This window comes from Tarenaya hassleriana, unplaced genomic scaffold (genome assembly GCF_000463585.1).
Source record: "Tarenaya hassleriana unplaced genomic scaffold, ASM46358v1 Cleome32, whole genome shotgun sequence".
Lineage (NCBI taxonomy): Eukaryota > Viridiplantae > Streptophyta > Magnoliopsida > Brassicales > Cleomaceae > Tarenaya > Tarenaya hassleriana.
In genome coordinates, this window is record NW_010966372.1 from 155,093 (window position 1) to 164,530 (window position 9,438).

Genomic DNA, 9,438 nt, shown 5'->3' on the forward strand with positions numbered 1-9,438 from the left:
ATTCACACCTCAAATTTTGTGATATTTTCTAAACATGGAATTACTACATTGGTGGATTGTGAAAAGTTGTACTTAGACCTCTTCCGATAACGCCATTTCCCAGAAAATCTTCATTTAGAAAACCCCCAAAGAACAATGGCATGGTCAGTTGTCACTGAACTGAAACCCTGTAATTCATTCCATTCCAAAAGACAACGCCCCCAATCCTGAAATTCAGACTTAGCTTAACTATATTTTTCTGGGAAAACTCATGAACCCATTAGATGACACACAAACACACAGAACCACACGGAACTCAAACTAGAATTCTGCTAAATTATCCACAACAACCCCTAGTGTAATCAGTTTCATTCCCTCAAATTTTCTCGGCTACCAAACACGACCCGTCACTCCAAGAGACAATTATCCAACCAGACAAAAATGATACGTGTTCTGTTAGAGTTTAAGCAAACAACACCTCAAAAACCATAGGCAGAAGCTCGCCATCATCGTCGTCCTCCTCCCAATCATCAAAACCAAAACCAAAGTCATCATAGACCTCATCGCAATCGGACCACCACATCCTCTTCTTTTCCCTATTTCCAAACTCGAAAGGATCGAAGCCTCCGCGGCCACGGAGCCCCTCCTCAGACCGGAATCTGAAACGTCCACCGCCCGCCGCAGGGCACTCGCGGGAATCGCGGATCACAATGTCCCGCCATAGTAGCCTCTCTATTCTCCCGATGCAATATCGATGACTAGGGTTTCGGATAAGAGGTGAAGAACACGAAGACGACGAAGAGAGCTGAAGGAGCAGATTCGCCATTGACAGGGGTGATGATTATTATTACCGTTGAGGCAAATCCAAATAATAAAAATAATTTTTTTAATCGTATTTTTACGGTAAATAAATAGAGACCGGAGAAGTATAATACTCTACGGCTTGGTTTACAACATGTATCTTTATACCCAATGAAAAACTGACACGTATAAAGTAATTGGCCACCGAACATTTTGGTTCCTTTCGGATAGAAAATGTGATTATATCAATTTACTTTGCTCAATGTAAATCATATGTTCGTGGAACACAAATCTCCCGACCGGTGGAGTGTCACCTGTTCGCAAACGCAGTCCACTTCGACCGCTACAGCCACATTACAAACGCAGCGTTTTCAAAGTCGCCAAAACAAGACCGCTATACCATATTATACACCATTATACACATATCCATCACAACCATTTGATAAAACTACATTCAACTAATCAATCCCCTGCAATGAGAGACCTGTCCTTTTCCAAACCCTCACCACCAGGCAGAGACTTCCGTCCCCTAAATCTTTGGACTGTACGGGAGGCTTACACCTCTCAACAGATCTCATCCCCTTCCCAGTTATCCTTCTCTTTGGGACCTGTAGGACCTTCCTCGCCGTAAAGAGCAATGGGAAACAGATCGAGAATGTTCGCAACAGAGTACCTGATGATCAGAGGAAGAACGTTCATGATCTTGTTGATCTCGGAAGCCGAGTCGTAGGCAATGGTGGGTCCCCATTCTCTCATGTACTGCAGCCAACACGGCTCTTCCACCGCTCCCTCGCCCAGATACTCCGCGGCCACGATCCTGTACCTGCGGCTCCCGTCCAGCCCGTACTTGCTCTTCGCCACGTCGTTCCTCACCCCTATCCCGAGCTTTTCTGAGCCTTGCAGGTACATTCCCGGGTGCGGGAAACTGGCGTGCCCGTGTTTGGATGCATAGACGATCGGTTTGTTGCCATTGATGAACTCAATATCTGAAGCCTCAACCCAGCCACCTCCGCTGTGTTGCGAGAAGAACATCTGCAGCCCGTACTTGCTCTTCGCCACGTCGTTCCTCACCCCTATCCCGAGCTTTTCTGAGCCTTGCAGGTACATTCCCGGGTGCGGGAAACTGGCGTGCCCGTGTTTGGATGCATAGACGATCGGTTTGTTGCCATTGATGAACTCAATATCTGAAGCCTCAACCCAGCCACCTCCGCTGTGTTGCGAGAAGAACATCTGCCATAGCTCTCCGGTGTGGTTGCTGATGCGGAGGGTGAAGTGTTCCCAGTCGCCCACATGTTCTCCAATGCGGTTCATGGGTAGGGTGAGCAGACCGATTTTGAGCGTGGCTGGACCATTAAATGGGCAGAATATCCACATCACGATGTCGGTGAATGTTCCGCCGAGCGCTGGCTTCACGTGGACGTAAAGCTCGGAACTTTCCAAGTTTCCCTTCTCGAGGTTACTTCTTGCTTCCTTTTCTTCGGGCATATCTATCCAGTATTCACTGTCATTTAACCCTCCTGCAGGCAAATTCGAGCCCGTGGAGTTGATCGGTTGACCTTCTGATTTCCCGTGTCGGTAGAGCAAAGCTCCGTTTTTGAAGAACCACGGCACGGAAGAAGGCAAGTAGGTCTCCTCGGGATGGAAGAAGACCGTTGGCCCGTAGTGCTCAATAAGTGCATGAACTTGGTCAAGATTCGGCATCGAGTGTAGGGTCGGATCAAGATTCTTTAAGCAAGCAATGTCGAGGGCGTTTTCAGAAGACAAATCGTGGGTGCAGCAGAAGAATGTCCCGACAGTGACGCCAGGGCACCACATCCCTCTCTCGCAAGGTCTCGTGCTCCATACACGAAAAGGGCAATCAGAACCGACACCTAATATCATATCACAGGCTTCAGAGCTCTCTGTAAGATCCTCTCTAACGCATCTAACTTCTTCTGGTTCAGGCTCGTCCTGTCTATCGGTAACAACAACGCCCATAGCTTTGTAACCTACCGGAGGATTAGGTTGCCAGAAGTATCCGCCGCCATTTTTGTCTGAATCCGAACTCCAAACTAGAGAAAAACTCACGGGCTTTCGTAGGGGAGGGAGATCTTCTGTGTGATCATCCTTGATATTGACTGGTTTGCTACTAGCACGAGCTGCGAGTACATAGCCTCTCAATGGCTGATCCTTTGGCTGGCAATAATGACCTAGGCAGTAGAAGCCTTCCGGGATTTCCACGGGTCTGTAAAACGAGGCAGAGTTTGATTTCCCACGGGACGAACCACAGCTCCAAATTCTCTGGAATTTGGTAACTTTCACCACTTCTATCTCTCCAAGGTTTATCGTTCCTGTGGCAAAACCTCGACCTGAGAAGAAAACACAAAGCAACATCTCATCACTTTCAGCCGGATATTTTACGAGATTTCAAATGACTCGACAACGTTCTCCAACATATCATCCAAAGAAACACATTGAATCTTTCACTTCGAATAGAGATGACAGTGCATTCAAACATTATTTCGGGATTTGATTTAGAAATTGCAGATATTTCTGAAAACAGACACTCAAATAATGAAAATCCCTGTGCTCCTGCCAGACAAATTAGGGTTATTAATGGACAAAAGCTTATTGTATGAACAAGCTCCCATCAATGATTGTTGTACATTTCTTTCCTAGTTAAGTTATGTTCTTATCCAGAATTTTGATCAAAGGGCAAGCTCATGGACCAGACAAGAACTAGGAAAAGGACAACGGGTGTCCATGAAGAATATTCCAACGCATTTTTCTCAAATCGCACGTTAGAAAATCTCTGCCAGAACAACAACTGATACTAAAGCTAATCAAAATCAATTAGCTAAGTATAATCCCGCATCAGATGAATCACTAAGTACCTTACTGTCCATCTAAATTACAGGGCTTTATAAATTGTGATCCATAAACTACACAAATTGCATGTAAAACAGGAATCTTTACCAGGATAATGCTACAGGAAATTAATCTATGGTTTTGTTACAGACTGAGATGATACAAAACAAAAACAAAATGAATGATTTAACACAAACCGATGAATAACATTAAAACTGAGATCATGTATATATATGTATATGTATAGATTTTTCCCCAAATTGTCCGCAATTTAAAGTAATTATTGACTCACCGTATGATATTTTTGGCCATATCTATAATTTGGCAAAAGAACAAAAGCCAAAGACTTTGAAATTACAAGTGAAAATACAAATCTTGGAAAGAAAGGGAGGAAATAGGAAACATAAGGGCTTCTAAAACAAAAAACAAAAATTGCAACTAAGCCCTAAAAACATAAATTTCCTGATAAAAAAAACAGTAAATAGATCGATCAAACTTTTTTTTCTAATTCAAGGATTATTATCAGTACCTTGTGGCCAACGAGGAAGAGGACACGGAAGCGAAAAGGGCTTTGGCTCAGGCGATTCGGTTTCCAACTCGAAGAAGCCCTGGCTCCAGTAAAAGCAGTCGCAACCACACCCAAACATCGTACGAATATCGGGGTTTCTGGCGAAATTCGGAGAAACCCAACAAAATCCACGAGTCAATTTCAAGTGGGTGAGGTTCAGATTCTTCGAATCTGCAGAAATTGGGGACGTAAATCCGCGTTTAAGTCGCCGGAAACTGGATAAACCAGTCTTCCTCTCTGTCCCTCTCTCTTCCTGTCTCTCGCTTTGAGAGAGCTATAGAGAGAGAAACTAAGAGAATTGGGAGCTTCTTCTTCTTAGATTTCTCGCTCGACCAACATTTGCAGAGAGAGAGAGAGAGAGAGAGAGAGAGAGAGAGAGAGCAGAGAGGCGTTGAAGTTCAACTTGCGTGAGAAAGAGGAGAAGGTCGATGTTGGATGGTGAGGTGGTGGTGGACATGGTGTGGTGGGCGTGGCCTTTTGTTTTCTTGCCTTTTCTTTTTCTTTCTTTTTTTCGTGCTCTTCGCTTTTTCCGTTTTTTATTTTTATTTTTCGTGAATACCCAAAAACCTTTTCTTGAGCACCCCTCTATTGTAAAACATTTACAAATTAGTTCCCAACAAAATAATCAATCTAAAAGATCCCTCACAGGAATCATGACAAAAAAAATCAGTCGTTCTAAATTCTTCCGGGGGGGAATGTTGACATTCGCATTTATTGGGGCAAATTCGCTACACGCAATTTAATTGAGTTGGTTTTGCACTTTGTTAGCTTCTAAGAAATATATAACTCGAATTTATTATATAGTTTTCCACAAAATATTCTCTGACTCCTCGTTCTTAATCGGTTGAACATCAAATATTATCATAATTATAGATATATGACATTTGACCTGCATTTAAAATTATAGATCCAATAAAATATAGTTGTAATAGTTTATAAGATATTCGGAGGTTGGACAAATCAAATTATTAGGCAAAACTCATACTTTTTCTCTCTCTCTTATTATATTTTACGTGACCATAAATGTCTTGTCACTATGAAATGTCGTATTCATCCATTTGTAATGGATATAACTATTTAATGATTTTCTCCCCATTTATTGAGCCGCCTAGTTAGACCTATTTTTCTAATCACGTTTTTGTGATATTTTCTAAACATGGAATTACTACATTGGTGGATTGTGAAAAGTTGTACTTAGACCTTTTTTTGTTTGAATAAAGTATGCAACTTCACTTTAGCTTAAAAATTATTAAAATTTAATTGTATGATTGTAGTGGTAGTTAATTAATTGGTATGCTTTGGAATAAAATTTGTATTTAAAAATTATGCTAAAATATGAGAATAACCATCTTTTAAAAATAATCATAGATATGTGTGTGTATAGACACGAAAAATAAATAAATATGAAATTTAATAAGTATCATATCTAAAATAAATATAATTTCATATAAATTATGAAATTTATTTCTAATATGAAAACTAGTGGAATACGGGGGTATTATTTCTTTCAAAACACGTCATAAGAATGTATGTGTAAAGCCCAAGAATATACAAACAGACTGATATACAATCAGAAATCCAACGTATATGTATGTGTCTTCATTCTGCCTATGTATCTGACGTGGAATTAAATCTAACAGAAAAAATCGAAATAACTTTCACATGCTACTTTTTCAACGTCTCATAAATGAATTTATTTTTATTTATACTTTCGTCCGATACTTTTCAATTATCAATTTAGCCCCCGCATGACTTCATCACTTAATAATGTTATCTCAAGTTGCAGAATGGCTAAAGGTTTCGTCCACAGAGCTGAGATTCGCCACTTTGTTGTTCGAATACTTCTTCTTCGAGCTCCCTCCATCTCCTCCGCCGCCGCATGTTATCGAGATTTCGCACCCGAAAACGTTGCCGAAACACGAAAACAGCCCTTTCTTCCTCTCCTCGTCGCCTTCTTCTCTCCGCCTCTGCTTGTCCCTTCTCCTCCGCCTCCTCCTCCATCTTTTCCGGCTACCCGTTTTCCCGCTCGAATCGCTTCCGGCCGCCGTAACGCCGGAATCCGCATCCTTGTACCGCTTCTCGACATAGCTCGGCGTCGTCTCGCTCCTCCATCGCTCTAAACGGTGTTTCACCCCCTCCGTCGTGCCTTCGAGGATCGAGCTCGCGTCCTCCTTGTTGGCCGGAGGCTTTTGCCGGTTGTATAGTCCCTGAGCAATCGCCGCCGCTACCACCGACGCCGACGGCCCGATATCCGAGCAACAGAGATCAGAACCGTTCACCATACTGTCCGTACCTCCGTACCCTATTCCGCCTCCGCCATGGCCGTTACCGTTACCTCTTCCTCCGCGGTTGACCACCCCCGTTTTCAGACCGTACACGTCATCTGCCGTCGACGTCGTGAGATCCGTCTGATCGCTGTGCGTACGACGGAGGATCCCTCCTCCGACAACGTTGGTGCCGATGTCGTCCATTGTCTTATCACGGTGGTTACTGCCGTTGAAAACCTCGACGGAAAGCGGCATGCTCCGCTGCATTCCATCGAGGAGAGCGACGCCGAGGCGGAGGAAGCCTTGAAGCCGGCCGGAGGGACGGCGGATGTGGAGGGGCGTTGTTGTTTCCTCCGCCATCGCCGTCGGCAAAGCCCGACCACGGAGCGAAGAGGTCGCTGAGTAGGACGTTAACGGATCCGACCAAAGCGTCCTTGGCCCAAGCCGCGGCGTAAATCTCGATGACAATGGCGGAGGCGTCGACCTTGAGGATCTTGTCGTTGACCCGAAAGACGAACTTCTCGTTCCAGATAGGGTTCGCTCTGTTGGTTTGGTCCACGGGGGTCGTGAGCTTGCGCATCGGGTCGGTATTGATCCATGCGACAGCGTACGTCTTCATGTTACGGGACACGCTGGCAAGATCCTGTGCCGAGATTACGTTTATCTCGAGGACCGGCAACGATAATCTCAGCCGACCCATGTTGTCTGGTCGATTAGATTTCACGTAGATCTACGTTTTCTATTACAAGAAAACGAAGAACAAGATGCGATATGAGAGAGAGAGAGGTGGGTGGGATCGGAAGAGAATGAACCCCACCGCACGCCTCGATTCTACGATTATAATCACAGTTCTGAAAGAATGGGTGGATTTGTACGTTAAATCTCGGTTTGAATCCGAAAGAAGAGGAGGGGTTGACGGTTTTTACAGACAAGATTTTGGCCGTTAATTTTGTTTCAAATTTTGTGTCAACGGTCATAAGGTTATAAGAGGGGGGGGGGGGGGGGGAGAGAATCTTGCGGAGAGAGAGGGTTTTGACTTTTTTTTTTTCACTGCGGTAAGAGTTTCGAGAGTTTGACGTGTTTCTTATGTAATTTTAGGATATACAGCGAGACTTTGGTCAAAGAAGAGAGGGATGTCTTGTTACAGCGATTTTCTATTTTTAGAGATTCAGGTAAAATTAACTAATTAAGATGCTCCTCGTTCACGATCTGATTTTACTATTTATGGCATGTATATAATCTATAGAATTCCAAACTAATCAATTAGAGGAACGTATAATTATAAATTCACACCTCAAATCGCAAAAAAAAAAAAAAAAAAAAAAAAAAAAAAACGAAAAAAATCCCTTTCCCCCAAAAAAAAAAAAAAAACAATAACAGTTATCAGTGTCGAAGTTACATGCAAAATCATGAATACCTTACAAAATGAAAAAGAAAAAAAAAAGAAGAAGAAGAAGGAACATTTTGAGGTTATTGGAACGTTTTTTTAATACAAGATAAGCGAGAAAAATATACCAAAGCCAAAGAAAACAAACACGGTTCATGTATACAACCATTTCCATTTTAACTATTTAACATTTTAATCATCGATTAATCCATAATTTATAGGCGATTACTAATTGCAACGTTATTATATCAATCATAATCATGTGTTTATAATTATATTTGCCGATTACATGCATGGTAGGTATATTTAGTTGAGAAGCTTCACGAAAATCCATCTTTTGCCAACGCTTTAGAAATGTTTGATATCACGAACTTTTAATTCCTAATCGTTATCATGTCAATATTATGGTTAGATAATCAAGGATTAGGCTTGAAACTAGTACCCATGCACGGCCTAATTTAATACTTAAACCTAGCTTTATACAAAGTCATTAGCAGAAACATGAAAAATAATAAGTAATTGTTCCATTATTTGTCTAACCTAACTCAACCCACGTCTACTATTATATCTCTCCATCCATGATGCAGAAAGATTAATTTGACCAATTAATTAAATCTCTTTTTAATTTTATCCAACATGTGTGTTCTAACACAAACCCTAGCGCTCGTTCCTCTCTTTCTCTCACCTCTCGCCATCGCATCTCCGTTCGATTACGACACCTTGGTGTACAAACAATGCGAAACAGACGTGAACCTTCCTTCTCATTCAGAAGCTATCTCTTTGTTCTTCCACGAGCTCGAATCGAAATCCTCTCGATTCAGTTTCTTTAAAACGTTGGTGGGCAATGAAGCTTCCGCAGTTTCTGGAATGTTCCAATGCAGAAAAGATTATCCGAGTGATAGATGCCGTACGTGCGTGACTGATCTCCATGAGCTGTCGGCCAGTTTATGTGGAAATGCCACGTCAGTTCGTGTTCAAATCCGAGGATGTCACTTGAAGTACCAAACTGAAGCTGTCGACGGCAATGGTGTCGGTATATACCATTTCCCATCATTCGCAAAGATTTCTTTATTTTTTCTAATGGAGTTTTAATTTATATATAAATCTATCTGTACGTTTTCATTAAAAAAAAACAGTGTGTCATATATGCCATATATAAAATTTGTAGTTATATTCTTTTTGGATCATTACATAAACAATGTGTATATTATTTTTACCATTTATAAAGTTGGATTTCTGATATTTTCAAAACGTGAAATTACTTTTTAAGTATCTGCATGTGCACTCAGAGATTTTATTTTGGACCTCCATGTTAATTTACGAAAATCCAAAATTTAAATAATAATTGGGAACTTTAATGATTATTCCAACATTATCGGTTAGTAGTTTTATCCTCTCAGTTAACACCCTTCACGTGATCTTTCCAGAAGGTAAAATTCACAACCACAAGCTCTTAGAAGCAGCACCCGAACACGGCCTCATCCACAAAACGTGCGACGGAGCCGTGGCGGAGACGTTCGCCGGATTCGAGGAGATCAGGGGGGAGGCGTTGGCAGCTGCGGCGGCCGGCGTCGTCGACGGCCACGGCT

General features: G+C 42.2%; 4 protein-coding genes across 5 annotated transcripts in view; 1 reads left to right on the forward strand and 3 right to left on the reverse strand.

The window, feature by feature from the left end:
* Window positions 1–853, reverse strand: part of LOC104820758 — a 3,598-nt gene extending 2,745 nt beyond the window's left edge. For both annotated transcript variants that reach the window (XR_772964.1, XM_010551340.1), the window contains exon 1: window positions 458–853. Coding sequence is in view for 1 of the 2 variants with exons in the window: in XM_010551340.1 (XP_010549642.1) it covers window positions 458–805 (348 nt within the window). In the remaining variant the exon portion in view is untranslated. The remainder of the gene's footprint in view (window positions 1–457) is intronic.
* Window positions 854–1,054: 201 nt separating this feature from the next.
* On the reverse strand, window positions 1,055–4,659 carry LOC104820762. Its single transcript, XM_010551345.2, has 3 exons — window positions 4,157–4,659; window positions 1,986–3,128; window positions 1,055–1,787 (listed from the first exon to the last, which is right to left on the reverse strand). The coding sequence occupies exons 1-3, from the start codon at window positions 4,272–4,274 to the stop codon at window positions 1,345–1,347; spliced, it is 1,704 nt and encodes a 567-aa protein (XP_010549647.1). The 5' UTR covers window positions 4,275–4,659; the 3' UTR covers window positions 1,055–1,344.
* A 1,016-nt stretch (window positions 4,660–5,675) lies between these two features.
* LOC104820763 lies at window positions 5,676–7,434 on the reverse strand. Its single transcript, XM_010551346.2, is given in 2 exon segments — window positions 5,676–6,802; window positions 6,804–7,434. Coding segments are annotated over 2 exon segments (1,191 nt in total). The 5' UTR covers window positions 7,163–7,434; the 3' UTR covers window positions 5,676–5,970.
* A 1,030-nt stretch (window positions 7,435–8,464) lies between these two features.
* Window positions 8,465–9,438, forward strand: part of LOC104820764 (cysteine-rich repeat secretory protein 39) — a 2,162-nt gene continuing 1,188 nt past the window's right edge. The window contains exons 1-2 of the mRNA XM_010551348.1: window positions 8,465–8,882; window positions 9,277–9,428. Coding sequence (XP_010549650.1) covers window positions 8,486–8,882; window positions 9,277–9,428 — 549 coding nt within the window. The 5' untranslated portion in view covers window positions 8,465–8,485. The remainder of the gene's footprint in view (window positions 8,883–9,276; window positions 9,429–9,438) is intronic.

What these genes read in the sequence shown, in the direction of transcription:
- LOC104820762 (XM_010551345.2), bottom strand. Translation starts at nt 4,274, where the DNA reads ATGTTTGGGTGTGGTTGCGACTGCTTTTACTGGAGCCAGGGCTTCTTC. An exon ending in TCTTCCTCGTTGGCCACAAG is followed by an intron (nt 3,129 to 4,156) that starts GTACTGATAATA and finishes TTTTCTTCTCAG; the next exon opens with GTCGAGGTTTTGCCACAGGA. An exon ending in CTTCTCGCAACACAGCGGAG is followed by an intron (nt 1,788 to 1,985) that starts GTGGCTGGGTTG and finishes AACACAGCGGAG; the next exon opens with GTGGCTGGGTTGAGGCTTCA.